This window comes from Marmota monax, unplaced genomic scaffold (assembly GCF_021218885.2).
Source record: "Marmota monax isolate L192 unplaced genomic scaffold, Marmota_monax_Labrador192_F-V1.1 WCK01_AAM20220418_F8-fsc00288, whole genome shotgun sequence".
NCBI classification, from domain to species: Eukaryota; Metazoa; Chordata; class Mammalia; order Rodentia; family Sciuridae; genus Marmota; species Marmota monax.
Window position 1 is genome coordinate 828,876 of NW_026693586.1, and position 19,756 is coordinate 848,631.

A 19,756-nucleotide genomic window follows, 5' to 3' on the forward strand; every position below is an offset into this window, starting at 1 on the left:
ATACCTCCAAAAAACTCACATTAACAATTCAAAATTCAATTCCAAATGCATAATAATTGACTTTATTTTCATCAACACATGATCTATATAACACCTTTTAATTCTTCCCATTATCAAAATACCCATAATTTTCTGAGGAACGGGGCATTTCACTTCCTGGGGCCTCTTGAGGCAGCCAGAGACTGACTTGCATGTGTCTAGAGGCTTCAGAGCCACTCCTCTGCAGGCTCAGTCTGAGGAAATGGAAAAGGACATAACAAGAGAGGGTTCTTTAGAAAACAGCATTGGCCAGGAACTGGTCTAAACGGGGGGGGGGGGGGGGGGGGGGGGAACTGAGGCAGAATTGCTCCCACCGCTTAGTCAGCTGGGTAGAGCCCAGAAATCTGCACCCTTAGACAAACTCCCCGGAGATGAGACAGGGCCAGCTCAGGAGCTCTAGACTGGTAGATCCCTCCTTGCTCACTGACAGGAGGGGGTCAGAATGAGAGGGCTACTCTTCTCTTGCTACATCTTCATAGATATTCTTGATTTCCTGCAGCTGTACCTCTTGCAGCAGGTTAAATTAGAAGTGATAACCTCTGAAGAGTTGGAACGCAGTGATCATGCGTCTCACACATCAAGCTCACACAAAACACAAGTTTTGTGTTCTGGTGGGATGATGCAGAATAGTGAGCGTGTCTTTGAAAGTTTTTAAAATGTGATCTTTGTTCTATGGTCAAGAGAATAATGGAGTCTTAGGAGTGATATGTAAACTGGCTTTCATTCAATACAAACATTACATACTTCCACCTTCCCAGAAATGGTCACCTTGTCGCTACCACGCATTCTGTGGACTCTGCCGCGTGAGCATTTGGACCCGTTTAGGCACCCAGCAAAGGTCGAGAAGCCCTCCCTCCAAACCTACAACATCTTAGAAATGCTTAAACTACTTCCACCCTCCACCCAGTAGTTCAAATGAGCTGCCGAAACGTAGTCCAATCAGCCCTTCAACTCTAAAGAATGCAGGTTCCCTGGGGTCCTGTGTGTCCTCCCCAGGCAGAAGGGACACAAGGGCCCCTTCTCTGAAGCCTCAGTTGGTCTGGGCAACTCTGGTGTCAAAACCATGGAAGTTCAGCATCTTTGTCACCAACTCTGGAAGATCAGTGTCGTGTCTCCACCCCCAGTCCTTCCGGGCATTGCTGTCATCCAAGTTCATGGGCCAGCTATCCGCTAGGGAGAGAGGTTATTCAGACTCTGGATTTGCCAAAGTTCTACAGCGTTTTATGTGAAGATTGATTGTACAAGGAACAAAAAAAGTAGAACAACTACTATACACACACAGTCACCCTCTTAGAAGGTCAGACTAGACTAGACACCTACCGTCTGACACTGATTTTCATGTTAAAACCCCTCTCTCTCATATATATATATAATATATATACACATATATAAATAAATATATGATATATAATATATCATATATTTTATCACATATATATCACATATATAATATATATTATATCATATATTATATATAAGATATCTATATCTTAAATCTATATATAAAATTAACCAAAGATTGAACAGGGACACTCAACCACTCAGCCCCATCCCCAGCCTTTTTTTTTTTTAATTTTGTTTAGAGACAGGGTCTTACTGAGTTGCTTAGTGCCGCACTAAGTTGCTGAGGCTTTGAACTTGTGATCCTCCTGTCTCAGCCTCCAGAGCCACTGGGATTTCAGGCATGCACCACTGTACCCAGCAAAACCTCACAGTTCTTAAGGGAGGAATCTTATACCCAACGAGGAAAGTTAAATAAAAAAGTGGCGGTTAGAGTATGTGAAAACCCAGGGCTGCTCCCATACTTTCTCAGTTGCTTCCTTTTCCCCTTGTTTTGCATTTAATCTGTAAGATGCTGCTGAGCCATTCCCTTGGAATGGAATCATTTTACCCACTTAGATCATATCTCAAAAATCAAAGCATCTGCTAACCAGCTCAACAGCAGCTGATTCTGTAGCACGCATCTCGGCCCTGGGGGGAGAGCTGCATGCTCCTTGGCCTTCCCCGGTTGACATCCTCAGGACTCATGGTGCACGCCAAAGCTCAGTTTTGACTGTGCTGGTTGGCAGTAGTTGACCCACCTATGGCCTGCCGCATAGGGTCCACGTGGTAGGTGATCTGGAACTCCGGCAGGTGCCTGCGGACCTCCTGGGCCAGCTCCTCAGGGGTGAAGCTCATGGCACTGATGTTGTAGGTCCTCATGGAGAGAGACTCTGCGGGTGCATCCATGACCTCCAGAGTGGCCCTGAGGCAGTCATTGATGTACATCATCGGAAGCCTGGTGCTGGCCTTCAGGTTGCACTCAAATTTGCCCCTCCTTGTGGCCTCTTGGAAAATATGGACTGCGTAGTCTGAAAGAGAATCCGTCTGTGGGTTTTTCTTATGTCAAAACCATGCAGGAGCCTCTTGGACCAAGGCAGCAGCTCTATAATGTTTTAGTCCCAGAACCTCTTCAGGCTCTTAAAAATGTAGGACTCCCAGAGATTTGACCCATGCAGGCTCTATCAAGATTTACTGTCTGACATAGGTAAATGAAAATTTTTAGAATGTAAACCACTAAGTTCTAAAATGACAAGAATAACCTATTACATATTGATATGTGTGATATTTTATGGGAAAAAGAACATCATTTTCAAACAAAGAAAGTTTACTGAGAAGAACAATCTGTTGTACATTTTAAGAAACTCTGGAGCCGGGTGCAGTGGCGCACGCCTGTAATCCCACTGGCTCAGGAGGCTCAGACAGGAGGATTGTGAGTTCAAAACCAGCCTCAGCAAATTAGCGAGGCCCTAAGCAACCTAGCAAGACCCTATCTCTAAATAAAATACAAAAAAAGGGCTGGGGTTGTGGCTCAGTGGTTAAGTGCCCCTGAGTTTAATCCCTGGTACAAGGAAGGAAGGAAGGAAGGAAGGAAGGAAGGAAACAAAACTCTCGGGTTTAGCAGGAGACAGCTGAAGCATCTACCAGCTTCCACATTCAGCCTGTTCTGCTATAGCACACACCTCTGGGAAACTCCATGGTGGCTTGAGCGGGGGAAGGAAAGTGGCTAATAATGTCCCTGTACTAGTATGGGTAGTGTTGACCCCTGGATTCCTTGAAAGAATCTCAAGGATGCTCAGAGGCCCCTGAGCCACACTTGAAGAGGCTCCACATGAAGGTAGGAGCTTTTCTAAAGTGACCAAAACCAAAGTCACCTTTAAAGTCCCTCAGGTTTTGTCAAGCAGCTTTTATACTACACCTCAGGACCACTGTATGGGGAGGATCCCCGACATGACGGTTGCTGAATGTCACGCACGCCTGAGTCCAAAATAGCACTACTTAGGCCCTTTTCAAATGTGCAACGTGCAGGGTCCATTCCAGCCAGCTGTTCTCTATTAAGAAACAAGGGTTGTATTCAAGGAAGCTGATGGGGGTCTTCTACATGGCGAGTCACACACCTGTCCTCGAGCCGTGTCCTCACCCAGCACTGTGGTGGCAATGCCAAGCTGACTGCCAGCTCCTGCATGTGCCCTGAGCAAGGGCAAGTCGATAGGGTCTGCTGTGCACAAGAGCACACACCTGGGAGAAGGCAAAGAAACTGCAGGTGCTCCTTACACACTAGAGACAGGGCCGTTCACCACCAAGAAGATGCTTCCCGGCAATAAGTGAGCCTATCTTACATATAAAAGAAATCAGAAACCCTTCTTACCAGTTGTTCCTCCCCCAGGCTCCGAGTCAGCAGAAATGATTCCAGGGTACCTCAGGCAGCGGAAATCTAACCCGTACCGGTAATAATAGTACTATGAGAAAGAGACAGCTGACTCAGAAAAGGATCTTTAAATCAGAACACAGCCAAAAAAATTTTTTAAGTTTTTTTCTTTTTCTGAATATCATTCCATACAGCTATATTAAAATATTCCTAAAGAAAATGAAGAGTTTAGAACTTCCTAGAGTCATTCACTCATCTTGAACACTCTTCTGTCTTTATCCCAGAGAATCACCGTCGTGGTGACCCAGCAACTCTGCCAACAACAACCCAGCCTCCAGCAGGGGTCTGCTACCTTTCACTGTCCTGAGCCTGAAGGGTTCATCTGCTCATGCAGCCTGGCAAAGAGCGGAGGGGAGGGCAGAGGCCAGAGCAATGGCCAGACCCAGCAGCCAAAGGATCGGATGTTGACTCGAATTTACTATAGAGGCCAGGCACCTGGTGCATACCTGTGATCCCAGCAGCTCAGAGGCTGAGGTAGGAGGACTGAGAGTGCAAAGCCAGCCTCAGCAACTTAGCGAGGCCCTAAGCAACTCAGTGAGACTATGTCTCTAAATAAAATACATAAAAGGGCTGGAGGATGTGGCTCAGAGGATGAGCACCCCTAGGTTCAATCCCTACCAAAAAAAAGAAAAAAAATACTATAGAGATATAAAGACAGAGTAGGGAAAGAAAAAAAAAGCTTGAGGTTTTCCAGAACACAAAGTCATCACCAATAAGTACGGGCACTGGTCGCCTAGAACAATGGTGCTCAGGAACAGGGCTACAGCAAGCAAAGGCTTCGGAGCCACTTGCCGTTCAGGAAGTGCCAGGCCACAGGGGGTTCTTAGGTGCCTGCCACTTGGCAAACACAGCAGGGAGGGGGCGGGGCAGGGGAGGGGCAAGTGCCCCAGGACGAAATCAGCAGGTGCTCACTCGGTCACTCCAGGCCGAGTGGGAAAGGAAACTGAAGGAACAGACCCGCCGCGGGGCAGCAGCCTCCCAGGGGTGCTTACCTCTCCCATGAGCTCCATGTGCACCTTGGACACCCCGTAGATGGTCCTGGGCCTCTGGGTGCAGAGCTCAGGGGCTGGGTTTCGGGGAGAAGTAGGTCCAAAAACCGCGATGGTGCTGGGCACAAACAAGCGCACGTGGTACTCAGTCGCGATGTCCAGGACGTGGTGCAGCCCTGAGGGGCAGGGTCATCAGAACCTCTCTCACCGAGGAGTGAGGAGGGGGAGAGCGGACCAGGCGGGCTGGACACTCACCAGTGATGTTCACGGCTCGTGCCAAGGGCACGTTGGCCTCTCCAGCGGCGCTGAGCAAAGCGCTGTAATGGAACAGCCAGGTGATGCGGTGGTTGACCACGATCTCCCGGAGCCGCTTGTAATCCAGGACATCGGCATAAATGAAGGGGCCTACAGAACACAGGCGAGCAGGTGGGGATCTGAGGAGCCAAGCAGCCCACACACCTGGAGAATCCCACTGGGATCCGCAGGTAATAATAGCTGGTGCTCCTACAAGGAACTGAGCACCAGGTGTAGTTCGCCTTCTCATAGCCTTGGAGGTAGACACATTTAACCAGTGAGGAAGGAACCTGAGGCACAGAGAAGTTCAGCAGCTGCCAGGGGTCAAACAGAAACAAGTGGAAGAAGTCGGGTCACCACTGGGCATCTGCCACCCCCTCCCTAGGCGTCACTGCTGATGCCAACTCCAGCTCCCTGGTCACCTCATTCTGCTTTCAAGCTGCAGATTTCAAAAGAAATAGAAGAATCCTAAGTCATCAGTTCTCCATATCTAATTACACAGGAGGCAGAGACGATTCTGCTCAAGGCCAATGGAAGACCACCCCCACCCCCCAGCAGCTTGCTAATCTGCCCAGGACACATAGAAAAAGGCCAACTCTGAACCAGGAAGGACTGACAGACAGGATGGAATGCTTATGAGGCAGTAGACAACTTCACAAGAGGAGCTTGAGTATTTTTGTGTGTGCGTGCCATAATTTAAGAGCAATTCTACCTTATAACATCCCGATTAATATCTCCCAAGTTTTTAAAGTTTTTTTTCCTCATCACAGAACTTGATCTGTTTGTCTACTCTGAGCCAGTAAGTTAACTAAAAATTCAAAAGACAGGAATCCAAGTTTTTATTCCAAAGATATTACTCCAAATTATATCAAAAGATATTATTTTGAAACATCAAATGATTTAATAGCTGCTGCTATTCAAGTGGTTAAAAGCATTAGAAATATCAAAAAATATCCAAAAAAAAAAAAAAATCAAAAAAAATTCAAGTGGTTAAAAGCATTAGAAATATCAAATACTTTTAAGTGGCACAATGTGTCTCGATAACTTTCTTTGATCCACATACCTGGATAGGGGCTGTCGTGCGCACTGACTCCATGAACCATATCTTTAACCACACTTTGAAAATTAAAGATAAATATAGCTGCAAGGCTTATCGATCACTTACCATGACGTAAGACATAATTGGGGGGTTTCTTTATGTCTGACAAAATCACATTTTCCTCCCCAAATCGTTTCCTAAAGGGAAAATCAAAACACAAGTCAGCAACCTGGAGGATATAACAGCTTCTGTAAAAAAAAGAAAAAAAAAAAATCTTTTAAAATAGAAGCAGCCCCCTTCCTCCTCACCTGGGACACACCTTGCTTCTTTCATGCTCAGGCCCCTTCCCCACCCAGCCTCATGTTCTGTTTCTCTTCTCACCCCACTGTCAGCGCTCTGTCTGTCACCGGGTTCTCCCCAGTATCCCTGTCACTGGACTTCTAAGTCAGAAGCCCAATTCGGGGAAAGTTCCAACGATAGGTCTGGACACTTGTTCCAACAAACAAACAAACAAACAAACACGTGGACTCTGACTGGTGAAGAGCAGGAGAGGACTGGAGTCGGCACAGCTGCAGCAGGAGGACCAGCTCTGTCTTCAGGAGCACCGGCCCGGGCTCCCTTCCCGGGTTATAGACAAAGGAACCAGAACCGAGCCCAGTCAAGCAGTGCTGGTCAGACTGTGGTCCGGCTGATCGTCGTCTCAGGACTGGTTAGAGGGGCTTGTCAGGGTTAGTGGTAAGAGAGTTGCTGCTCCCTAAAGGGTGGTTTTGACTCACCACAAGATGTTTATCAGTCAGACCTCTTGTTCCTACAATCCAAGGTGACTGCCCCAGCAAAGGAGACAGATGCAAAATGGAAACGAGATGCTAAGTTGTAAAAAAACATCTGCAGGCTCAAGTCAATGAGCTAAGTGTTTTTAACCTAAGCCGCCTGTAAGTCCTGCTACATCTCTAGAGGGTCACAGTTTTGTCCCACTCTCTCCAAATTCCACACTGTTCCTTTCCAGTTTCTAAAAATGCTTCCCTCTGACCCCAAACAACTAAAAGCCAAATGATCCATCTGGGACGAGTCCCACTTTGCCTAAGATAGGAGAAAGAGAGCAGAGGGCCAGTGTGAGCAAGAGTCAAGGGCCTCATTGGTCTGTGACATCAGGAGGCAAAGCAAAATGTGATTTAAGCAGCAACATAGGTGCCACATCTTAAAAATGGGAAGGGACAAGAGGAAGGAGGAGATGGTTAAATGGTGCTAGAGATAAACTGTACTTAGGAACTCAGGTTTCAAATATCAAGTCTTTAAGGCTCTTACCTTAAAAGGTTAGCAAGCCCCACTCCCAACTGGCCAAGACCCCCTAGACAAAAAAGAAAAAACAATAGTGAAACTTCAGAAACCTCGTGAGTTCAGGGATTCCCAGAATGTCATGAACAAACCGACTCTTCCTCAGCCTGGGAGGATGAGATGAAGTCCTGGGTTCAGCCGATGCCACTGCTACTGACTGTGCCACACGGCGCGGCACTCAGAACATGGAATGACGGCCACCCAGCCAGGACAGAGGCCAAGGCAGGCACAGATGCCCCAGCCAAGGGGGTGTCTCAGCAGAGGAGAGGGGGAGGAGGAGCCAAAGCTCCTGTGCTTCAAGTACCAAGGACATTCACCACCAGCCTTGGCACACCTTCTGGTGGGATCTGAATCCCACTTCTATTCTCACTGAGCTGGGCTAGGAAGGGCAAGGGGGGTGGGCAGCAAGAAGTCCTTTGAGAAGAGGGCAGACAAAAAAACACTCAGTGGGGAGCCACCAGGAAAGTAAAAACTGGATGGCATCAGTTTCCTAATTTGCAGACTTAACAAAGGCATGGATAATATGGCATCAGGAATCCCACTAGAATGCACCATTATAATGCACCAATAGAAAAATGTAGAGGGGGAAAAAGCCATGGTTAGGAACAGGAAAGCCAGGGAGCTGGGAGCACATCTGGAGACACCCAAGCAGCAGTTGGACAGAACAGAGGGATTTCCCGCCAGCTCCTATTACTATGGCCCTCAAACCCTGGACATGCTTCATGAGGGAGGTGGCAGAGAGTGAGAAAACCACACACACACACCCTGTGAGGAAAGTGGGAGGACAGTGATGCAGAGCCAATGGAAGAAACCTGGCAGAGGAGGAGGAAATATCAATGTCAATCAAATGAGAGCGGGGCTTGGGCCAGGGGCAGCACGAAGTCTACAGTGAGAAGGTGCAGGATCAGGGCTGGCATATTCAAGGTAGGGCATCTGGTGACAGTGAGGTCAACGGCAATGAGGTCCCAGGACAGATGCTAACTTACCTGCTGCAGCGCCTTGTTTCCCAAGGCCCCGGGCCTGGTGACACGATAGCACATCACATGTTCCAAAACCAAAGGCAGCTACGCAGAGCAGCACCAAGAAGGTGAGATTCAAGCCAAGACAGGGAGAAGAGGAAGAGGGAGAAAATCCAACCTGTAATCAGGATCCGCGGAGGGTCTGCTTCAGAGGAGGCGGCAGAGTGGAAGCTGGCATTCTCTGGGATCTGCGAAGAGGAGTTGCCCAGACATCGGACTGGCAGGACAGACATCCAGCAGCTGCAGAGGGGCCTCTGCACTGCTCCACGGGCCACAGCCACGTGCCTCAGCATTCTGATGATCTGCATTTGCTTTTCAAATGTGCTGCAGGAAAAGGGAGCAAAGTCCACTAGGTAACCTTTCCTTCTTCCAGCCCCTGGAAATGAGATCCTTAACTGAAATTAACAATATGATCCCCAGCTAATGAGCACAGCCCTGATTGGGGATTCAGGATTGGCATGAAGAGACTGCTGAGCTGGCCACAGGAAGCCAGTCCAGGGCCTGCTGTGAGTCAGGCCCCTGCGATAAAGGCATGAAAGGTTGCTCACACAAAGGCCAGATTCCGAATCGACCTCACAGTGCTGACAACAGGTCCTACTGCAGAGAGCCACCAGCACTGAGAAGAGCCACAGTTTATCTTCAGCCTGTCCCCGCACCATCTGAGGCGACAAACAGGCCCCAGACTAAATAAGGGTGCCCTGCTAATCTGGTACTAACACTTGGACATTATCTTTAAAATAAACCAGATGAGAAAAGCAGATGGTGAAGAGAAAAAGGTCCCCGCAACCTCGAGTAAGCTGTGAGCAGTTTTTGTTTTACTGCCATCTCTGTAGAAAGGGTCCCTTACAAAAAGTCATTTCTCATTGCTGCTAAAATCACTAGCATGTATCTGATTCAGTCCAGCTCTACCCACAAAATCAATCCTGGCCTTGAGAGGTCTGGGTGGTGCCAAGAGGTGTGGCTTGAGACATCGCTCCTCTTTCCCATCCTGACTGGTACACCCAGGAGGCACACCAGGGTCAACCAGAGCCACGGCTTGCCTGCAGGTTCTGACACGACTCCCCACACTCCCTAAAGGCAAATGGGTGACATGCTGGCATGTGGACCTGCAACCTCCACCTCTGTTCTGCCATCAGCTGTCCCCTCGCCAGGAGGGTGAAGTCCTTGCAGCCAACTCTGGTGTCCCACCCCTCACAAAGTGGTAACTGGGTTAAGATTCCAACCATCTTCTATTTTGCATTATGGAGGGAAAAGAGTAGACCACATCTACTTTATTTCTAGTGTGATCCTTGAGTGTCTCAGTGGCAGAGGATTTCTGGCAGTCTAACCCAGAGCCAGGTTCTAGTGAGGGAAAACAAAAGAAGACCAGCTTCCAGGGAGCGCTTTCACACCCCAGGTGAGCCCCCCCCGGGGGGGGGGTGTTCTTTAGCACACAGTCTTACTGAAAGCTCGTCCTCCGTCCCCCCATGCCAATCCAATAAATGAGGACAGTTTTGAGAAAAAAGAAAAAAGTTTCATTGCTTTGCTAACAAAGGAGAAACACAGAGGACTCCAGTCCAGGGGCTGTGGTCCTGACCCCCAGGGGGAACTGGGCTTTCAAAGAGGTGATTCGAAGGCACTGCATTCCAGACTTCAGAGTGGGCTGGTTCTTAGATCTCTGGTGCCACCCTGGAAGTCTGAATGCCTTCATTCCCATGGTGTGTGAGCCCAAGGACAGAGGACTGGAATGAGAAGAAGGGCACTCTCATTTCCCCCTGGGTGGTGGGGGGGGGGGGAGAAGAGAAGGGGGTAAAACAAGGGGAAAATAAGCCACAGCAGCAAAGCATGAAATGGATAAAAGCATGAAAATGTTACAATGGAAAAAGGTGCTTGGAATCCCAGGGGCTTCTGCTGGGTCCCCAGCTCTACCCAGGGCCCAAGGTCCTTCACCCAGGTCAACTCCTAAATGAGCCACACAAGTACCTTCCAGCTGTGGGCACATCCCTAGCTTTACTTTACATTCGAAGCCTGGTGTCAAGGACCAGCTGTGTGACAGGAAAGACCAAGACTCTCTCAAACACCCTCAGAGGCCCACTGTGGGAAATCTTCCCTGCAGCCATTGCTGGCACCTGAGACCAGGCAAGAACTCTGAGCCTAGAGGGACTCATTTCAGCAAGTTGAAAGGGAGACTGAAGAAGCCCAGAGATGACTGGATTTCCCAGAACATTTGAAACTCAAGGACAATTTCCAACTCCCCAAAGCAAAATAATGAATGGCCACGGTCCAAAGGTTTTCTCATTGTGTTTGTTTTTGTTTTGTTTCAGTTCAAAAGACTAGAGTCGAGGAAAAGCAAACCTGAGATACCAAATAGGTACCTCTCTGTTAGTCTTCCATTCCCCACAGGGAGAAGTGTGAGCCCCTCCCACCCCAGAAGCTCTTAGCCCTATCCCCTTTACCCTCAGAGCCCACCTGCCCCCCAGCACCCAGGTCTCACCACAGCTGCGCGTGGCTCATTGCAGGGTTCCTTTCACAACCTCCACCTGTACACGGCAGGGCTTTTCCAAGTCCAGATTGTTATCTTGCTATAGACACACTGAATTTAAGTCACATGCCACATAAAGAAGTTCCAGTCAACAATGGGTCACGCACACGCGATGGTTCAGAAGCCAATAGTGACATTGCAGTCATCTTTATGTAAGTGAACTGGATATATCATGTCCCCACAGCAACAAAATCACCTAACTTCGCGTTTCCCACGACGGTTCCCCCTCCCTCAGCAGTGCATGGTGCTCTTCAGGCAGCAGCTCACGTTCTTTAGTCCTTCACACTCTCAAAAATCAGAGACTTGTGTGGGTTAATCTATCAATATTTACCTTGACAGAAATCAAGACCAAAAAATGCTGCCGGGTGCGGGGTTGCACGCCTGTGATCCTGGCAGCTTGGGAGGCTGAGGCGGGAGGTTGGTGAGTTCAAAGTCACCCTCAGCAACAGTGAGGCGGTAAGCCACTCAGTGAGACCCTGTCTCTAAATAAGATACAAAATTGGGCTGGAGATGTGGCTCAGTGGCCAAGTGCCCCTGAGTTCAAGCCCCAGTACCCACCCTCCCAAAAAAGCTTAACTTTTTATTGATTCATTTAAAAATAAATGTTAACATACACATTTTTATGAAAATGTATTTTCCAAAGCAAAAAACATTTAGGACCCAGAATGTCATTGGTCCATTCCTCTCGCTGACGTCTGTCTTAACAGAGAACAGCTGCTTTCCCATCTCTGTGCTTTGATTGAAGCCCGTATAGAAAATAGAACACCACAAAGTAGTGGGCAAGGGCCTAATGTTTTCTCGGCCTTTGCAGATAATTCTGGACATTCATCATATCTTCCAAACCAATGTCAACATGCTTCTCTATACCAGAAAGTCACACTGGCTGGTGTCGCCACTGATCCCAATGGGAAATTCCTACGAAGTGGGAAGCTGTCAAGCTCACCAGGTGAGTTGGCAGCAAACACTTCAGCCATCTCCTTGCAGTGACTGGCTCACTTATTTCCTTCTTAGAATCTATCTGCCAATTACCCAGGTATAGAGAACCATGTTTGCCATTCACCTTTCAAGCAAAAATGGCATCTATGAAGAAGAGTGGCCAGTTCAGCTCGCACATCAATCCCATGAACACATCACGCCAGGCATCTGTCACACTTGGATGGCAACAGAAGAGCTTTATAGGCACTTCCATTCACCACCCAGCACACCAAATAGACACGCAGTCAGAATCAACACTTAATGAAATTATGTGTTCTTGATGAAACCATACACAGGATTAAGGTAAAGCTGGTAATGAAGGTGACACTTTGGGGTACTGGGGACCAAATCAGGACCTTGTGCATCCTAAGCACATGCTTTGCCACTGAGCTACACCAAAGAAGTGTTTCTGTCATGACTGCAAATTCCTCCACTTGCAAGGCAAAAAACACACCTCTCCCATCTGTCACACCACCAACACCATCAGCGTTCATGTTTACAGCTAGATCTTGGTACTTTAACACAGGGAAGCAGTGGGGTGGTGATTTCTTTTAGTGCCTTTTCCTCCAATCAGGCTTTTTGTGAGTTTTCCCAGCCAATACAACTTAACAATCTATGCCGTTTGATACTTCAATAGCTTATTTTCTGGTCTGAAAAGCTGGAATGGATAATTTGGGGCTTCACAACACTCACCCACCTACAGTTAAGCCATTCAAGTCCTTTTTCTTTAGAGGTCTCTGAATGGGTCTCAAAATGATGCTACCAGCTCCGCAATCCCATTTGGAAGGTAAACTAGAGGTAAAGCAAAGAGTGTTTCCATCGCTTCTCATTTAGCTTTGCCCATTTCTTGGGGTAAATTTCTCCCTTCCATGAGTCAGAGAACTTACCAATTTGTCCGTTTCATTTGTTTGCACTTTTAGGGACACAGATGGTACAGGTGTGAATTGAAAACATTCAGTTCCTCTTGTACACCAATAGTCTATTATTCTTAAGTATAAAATGTATACATTCATATCCTTGTTTCAAAATAAATTATCATTAAATTCAGAAATAATTTGATACCATTTAAAAATTTAGAAAATCTTCAAACCAAGACTATGAAAGTATGTATTTTTTGTTGTTTTCTTCCATGTAGATACAGGAAAACTCTGGGACTTGAAGTCACAGAGATAGGAGTAGATATTGGTGATGACAGCTAATAAACACAGCAGAAACGCTAAGCACAAACTATGTTCATCTCTGAAAACACATATTGGTAACCCCAAAGCTGCCACCTTAGAAGCGTCTAGAAACACAAGAGTACACAAGCACACATGTTGTTAGCCATTGAGCAAAAATTCAAGTCACATAGCCTCTGGGAAACTCCACCATATACTTCTGAGAAAGGATGAAAACGTCAAGTCTTTCTAAGGTCTTAATATTAAATAAAATTCAAAAATAGTTCTAAAATAGTTTTAACCTCATATCAACCCTAAAAAAGTTCATGGGGATTCTCAGTGTTCCCCAGATTATACTTTGAGAACATCTATGATTAAGTAAAACTTGTTTTTCCAGCTAGTAGTTAAATTTATAGAGAGAAACCATCAAAGAAAATTCTTAATCCCTCCCTCTGAAAGATCAGATGACAGGCTGCAGCCTGTCCCTCCTGAGAACTTGTTTGCACAGGATGAAGGCCAACAGACTCTCCCTCAAGTTAATGGGGCAACTTCCCAGGCCTCTCTGGGGTCCATTCTTCTGCTTCCTCCATCTCCAGCAAGCACCAGGGCAGGACCCTGAGACAGCCCTGCCATCAGAGAGGCAGTGATGGATACAGCTGCGGGCTCAGCTGGCTCCGGGGATGATTTGCACCTGGGCACTAGGGGCTCTAATATAGACCGGCTTCCTAGAGAAACAGGCCATGTTGGCTTTAGCTGTGAGCACTGCTGTGGTCCCCAACAGCAACTGATGGGTGTTAGTTCTAAACACCGTGTCTAAGCAGCAGCAGGAAACATCAGACTTGGTCTATATTACAAATAATCAAAAGGTCCCCGTTCTGGCAAAAAAAAAAAAAAAAAAAAAATTACTTGGGTTTTTTTTTTTCCCCCCTGAGAGACTGAATTCCATGATTGTTTTGGAGATAGATCATTATGGTCCAGGAATATTCAAGTTCTCTTTGAAATAGGTCCTTCTCCTGAGGATGCATCTTCAGTTTTCCTCCATATTCTCACTAATAGGAAATAATCTCAAAACTCTGAGCTCTAATCATTCTTAGTCATGGAGACCAAATAGAGCTGTATGAGTAATGCCTGCAGCACTTCAAGTATGACAATAAAAGGTGCCCCCTCCAATGCATGAAGATGTGGTCCGCATACAGTGTGGAGTCTTATCCAGCCTTTAGAAGAAGGCGACCCCGACTGTGCAGCAGAGAAGGCTTGTGGCCATGATGCTGAAAGAGATGAGCTGTCACTAAAGGGCAAGGGCCTACCTGCCTGGGTTAGAGAAGTCAGACATCATAGACACCACGTATCAAGGTGTCTGCAGAGCCTAAGGGAGGAAGGACAGGAAATCAGCGTTTTATGAGTTCAAAATTTCAGTACTGTCAGATGAAGGAGCTGCAGGACAGGGTCAGCACTCTTGACACGACTGTCCATGTGCTCAAAGACTCTCCTGGGATTGCAACCACAGTGAAAAACAAATTTAAAAACAATCCAGCCTCAGGGCTGGGTTGTGGCTCAGCGGTAGAGGGCTCCCTGGTGCGAGGCCCAGGGTTCCATCCTTAGCACCACATAAATGAAATAAAGATTTTGTGTCCAACTACAACTAAAAAATAAATATTAAAAAAAAAAAAAAACACGATCCAGCCTCAAGAAGTGGTCTGGATATACATATAATACTGAGTGTCACCAACCATCTGTGGGCTGTGTGTGGACTATGTTGCACATAGTAGCCTCCTGAGGGGATAGGTCTGGCACTGGGCACTCCCAGAGGCACTCCCCCCAGGGACTGACCCCTGATGCGGGTGAACTTCCCTCTCAAGCTCTAAGATCCCACACAGCACCCGAGATGGGTGTGACCTGCCTGTCAATCAACTTGCAAGACATCACAAAGCAAGACTCTGTCCTTGAAACCTTATCCCTGCCTTTGATGTACCCCCTTAAATAAACCACCAGAGACATTTTGTCTTTGATTGTTTAAGAACCCGTGTGGACTGGATCTATCAGGGAATTTGCTTTTGTAAATATATTTCTGAGTGTTTATGTTTTATTATTTGTTAATTATTTGAGATATTGAGATTTAGGGTGACTATTTAGGGTGGCTTGGATTCCTCTGGGCAGAAGAATCCCCCAATGAGACACTGGCCGTCTTATACTGGAAAACTGAGGAGCTTTAAAAAAAATGGGCTCACCAGAGATCAAGGCTCCCCGGAGACACAGCAGACACCTGTCCTCTCCAAATCCAGGGCTCTTGCCCCGGTCCATTCCGGTCCCCATGGTTCTCTCCCCTCACTCTGCAAGCCTACTAAACCTGCTCTCCACCGCCTTCATCTTTATCTTTCCTTGCAGTCTCTGTGGCCTCCAGGAGGGTTTGCTTCCTCTCTGCCTCCATTATCTCCTCCCCAATGTGATGGCTCCCTGCTCTGCGCTCTTGAAACCACTCTTAGGAAGGTCAGCCTTGCTCACCTCCAACCCAGACTGTGACCACGCCCACCTTCTTTTCCTCGGGGTTCTCCCACCTGTATGTTCCTCTGATTCAGCTTTATGGAGCTGTAACGATCACCCCGCACATTTGCGAGCCAGTCTCGTCTTTAAGCCCTTAAATCAAGGTATCCTCTTAATCATAATGACCCAAGTGAAAAATCAGGCACTTCCTATCTGTGGAGAGGTTTTAACCCTCACAGCCAACCCTGAAACTGGGGTCTTTTCCCATTTTTCAGGATCAAGTGACCGGTTCAAGATCAGGTAGGTATTAACTACCAAGGGCAGATGGCAGGTCAGCTGAATCCAAACCCTCTTTCCATTCCTCCTCAAGAGAAGAGATACCATCAGGTACTTAAGAGAACAAAGAAGGAAACTCCCCAGTTCGCCTGGGGGGAGGGGGGCAGGTCGTCTTCACCCCTCCGCAGGAGAGCAGGGGCCAGCCTGGGTTCAAGACCAGTCGCCACCACTGCCCTGCTGCATGGGCCTGGATCCATGCCCCTGCCCAAACTCTTGTCCTCAGAAAGCGGGCAACAATAGTACCACCACGTGGAGAGTATCTAACACGAGCAGTCAACTTATGAAAAGCAAAAGGCTTTGTCAACGTCAGTTTCCACCCGAGTTAGCTTTTCCTTCTTAGTCTGAGTCTGGGCTTCACGTGGTGATGGAGGAAAGCCAGGACGCCCCGGAAAACCTCCGGAAGCTCTTGGAGCTGGAGGGTCTCAGAGGGAGGTGCTGGCTCTACGGAGCGCCGGTCGCCATCCTCGCGTCCACCCCCGCCGGGGAAGGAGAAAGAGCACGGGGGCCAGCGGCAGCCGGGGACGCGAGGACCTCAGCTTGCCCCCTGTGGAAGGCTGGGGACCAACCCTCCCGGAGATGGCTTTCCGAAAGACTGGGCAAAACAGTTTGGTGGAACAGACATGCCCGCTCCTTTCCCCTGGCGGATGAACTGTTCCCAAAAGTGGAAGGAGCAGGTGGAGCGGCCTCCCCACCCCGCGCCAGCGCCCACCTCTCAGCGCCCAGCCCGGTCCCCGCGCGCGCTTGCGGGAGCGCAGAGAAGGCGGCGCGCAGCTGGCGGCCAGTTCCACCGACCCCAGCCAGCCCGGGCCAGGGGGCTCCGCGGTCTGCGAGAAGACTCACTCCCCGGGACGGCCGCCGCAGGGGACACATAGGGCCACCTCTTGCACTGACCTGCCGACGCAGGTCAATCCCAAAGATGCTGCAAACGCTGCAACCCGACGGAGCAGCACGTGCGCGATCCAAGCACGACCAGCAGCGCGAGCGCCCGCCCGGCGCGGGCCTTTATCATCTGGCTGCCCCAGCCCGCCCCGCCGCGAGCCAATCCTGGCTCTGCCCCCAGCCCGGGCGCGGCGCCAAGTCACCGGAGGAGGGCGCCGCTCGCCCGGCAAACCCTCCAGCCCGCCGCTCCAGCCGCGATCCTAGCGGCGCGCGTCCGGCGCTCTGGCCCGGGGCTCCCGCTCACACCTGGGAGAGTCTAAGGGACTGCAAGGGCCTCGGCAGGGTCCCCACCGGCGTGCACGCGCGTCCTCCCGCGGAGACCCTGCCGGCCCTCGCGTCCGCGCGTGGGCACTGTCTGGTGTGGGCAACTGCGAGAGCTTCACTTGACATAAACACGCCCCTCCAGAGCCCGAGAGCCCGAGCTCCTGCCGCGGTTTTGCGGCTTCCTCCGCAGTTGATAGCGGGGAGGAAAGCCAGGCGCAGAGGGACCGCTGAAAACACCGGCGGAGCAAATGCCGCTGGGAAACGTCGCCTTTGACTCGGGTGGCCCCCAGGGCCAGAAACTAGCCAAGTCAGCGTCACTTGGGAGCGTGCTGGTAATGCAAAATTGCAATCCCCACCCCAGACCTGCTGAGTCAGACCTCCTTGACCGTGGAACCCTGCGCCTGCAGGCCAGGCCGATGTACTCGGTAGTTTGAGAAACGGCTCCAGCACTGGTTCTCAGACTCCACGCCGTTTAGAAATCGCCTGAGGAATTCTTGAACCTGCGGTGCCTGAGCTGCTTGCCAAACCAAAGGACTCACCAAAGGGAAGGAGCCCAGGTATAAAAGTTCCTCAAGTGGTTCCAGCGTATGGTCAAGGTTTCCGACCATTAGGGGCTTGGTAGTCAAGATAGGGTCCCTGACAAAGCAGCCACTCCCCAACCCACTAAATGGGGGAATCCGCATTTTAACAATATTTACAAGTGATGTGCCGGCCATTGGAATGTGGGGACAGTTTAGGGTCTCTTCCAATATTCCTGACTAGGTGACAAAGACTGATTTCTCAGGGACTGAAAGGCCTATAGTTTCATTTTCTCTCTTCCTATGACAGTCTAATATGAGATTCTCAGTCCTCTTCTCTCTCCAGGAGAGGCACTTCCTCTGGAATTCAGTCCTCACTGGGTGTCCATAAGAGGTCAGAGGCTCAGGTCTGAGGTGGCCAGTCCTGCCCACGGACTGTGCTGTGGGCTCCTGTCTCTGACAGACTGGTTCTCCAGCCTTCCCTACAAGTCTAGGTCTGACCCCATATCCTTTGGCTTATGTCAGCAAAGTATAGATTTTCTCCTCATTCCCCTGGGTCAAGGTTTTGGCTTTATCACTTACCCAAATAATAAAAGATAAAATAAATATGCTGTAGTCCATGTTGATATAAAGAACTAAATGATGAATAAATGAAAAGGAACAACTCGGGATGAACAAGGATGGTGGAATGTGATGGTCATCCTTATACAAAATACATGTGTGAAGATTTGAATTTGGGCCAACATGTCTTTTATACAAACAGAGATGAAAAATTGTGGTATATATGTGTATTAATTGTAATGCAAAAAAGAGCACATGTATAATGGCATAAGTTGGCATGAACATGTATGAAGATTTGAATTTGGGGGCCAACATACCTTATATACAAACAGAGATACGAAAAATTGTGCTCTATATGTGTAATAAGGATTGTAATGCAAAAAATAATAATAATAAAAGAAAAGGAACAACTCTTTTTTGCAGAAAAATTTCAGTGAATAAATGCATGAGGCATGATCCGTAGACATTTTAACTGTGGGTGAGAGTTTAGGGAGAAGTAGGATATTTAAGCATCTCTCCCAAGATATATGTTTATCAATTACAAGGGAAAACTAGTTTCTAGCAGTTTTCTTCACCAATAAAACAGCCTCCAGCATTTTGTTACAGCAACAGAAAGTGCCACTTTCACCACCTTCACTGTGACCAAGTTTTACATCTCTGGAAATAAACCATGATGACATTGCACACTGATCCTGCTTTGATCAGGATTAGATCCTCCTTCCCCTAGGGTTGAAGATTAAACACCAAAGAAACAGGGAGGCAAGAAAACAAGTTTTATTTAAGGGATAGAACAGAGAGAGAGAGAGAGAGAGAGAGAGAGAGAGAGAGACCTCTGGAGAGGAGGGGGCCCAAAGCTAGTGCCCATGGGAGTGGGGGTGTCTTGCCCCTTTATAGATTCTAGGTTTCCTTTTTTCTCATGCCTGCATGACCAGAAAACAGAAACAGAGCCATCCAGGGGGTGATTGCTTATGTTGGAAAGTGGGACACTTCCCCTTCCCCCTCCCCTGGAGGCTTTTAGCAACTGGTAGATAGGGAAGTGGTATCTACCCATTTCCTTTTCTTTGATAATCAGCTACCTGTCCTTTGCCAGGTCTCAATATCCCAGGATCTGATGTCCTGACATCACTGTGGTTTTCTTCTGCCCAACACATAAGCCCAATCTTAGGTGAGAGTTTAGGGAGAAGCAGGATATTTAAGGGAAAACATCCCACAGTCCAAATGAAGGAACATTCTACAAGGTAACTAATCAGTACTCTTCAAAAGTCTCAAAGTCCTAGGGGCTGGGTCTGTAGCTCAGTGGTGGAGCTGCTTGCCTAGCAGGTACAAGGCCCTAGGTTCAAAGATGAGGAACTTACAGCTTCAAGGACACTGAGGCATAATGACTTAACTGTAGAGTGGAATCCCAGGTTGGATCCTAGGACAGAAACAAGAGCATTAGTGGAAAAAGTGGTGAAACCTGAATGAAGTTTGTAGTTCATAGCAGTGTCTCAATGATACTGAAGTTTTAAGAACTGTACTGCTGTGGGGCTGGGGATGTGGCT

The 19,756-nt window shown here is 48.3% G+C and overlaps 1 protein-coding gene across 1 annotated transcript; it reads right to left on the reverse strand.

Annotated features, from left to right (window-relative positions):
• Positions 1–34: 34 nt before the first annotated feature.
• LOC124102865 (L-threonine 3-dehydrogenase, mitochondrial) lies at positions 35–16,917 on the reverse strand. Its single transcript, XM_046459297.2, has 9 exons — positions 16,825–16,917; positions 8,582–8,787; positions 7,415–7,457; positions 6,236–6,306; positions 5,032–5,181; positions 4,780–4,952; positions 3,728–3,818; positions 2,121–2,390; positions 35–1,209 (listed from the first exon to the last, which is right to left on the reverse strand). Exons 2-9 carry the CDS (start codon positions 8,769–8,771, stop codon positions 1,070–1,072), a joined length of 1,128 nt encoding a protein of 375 aa, XP_046315253.1. The 5' UTR covers positions 8,772–8,787; positions 16,825–16,917; the 3' UTR covers positions 35–1,069.
• Positions 16,918–19,756: the final 2,839 nt, after the last annotated feature.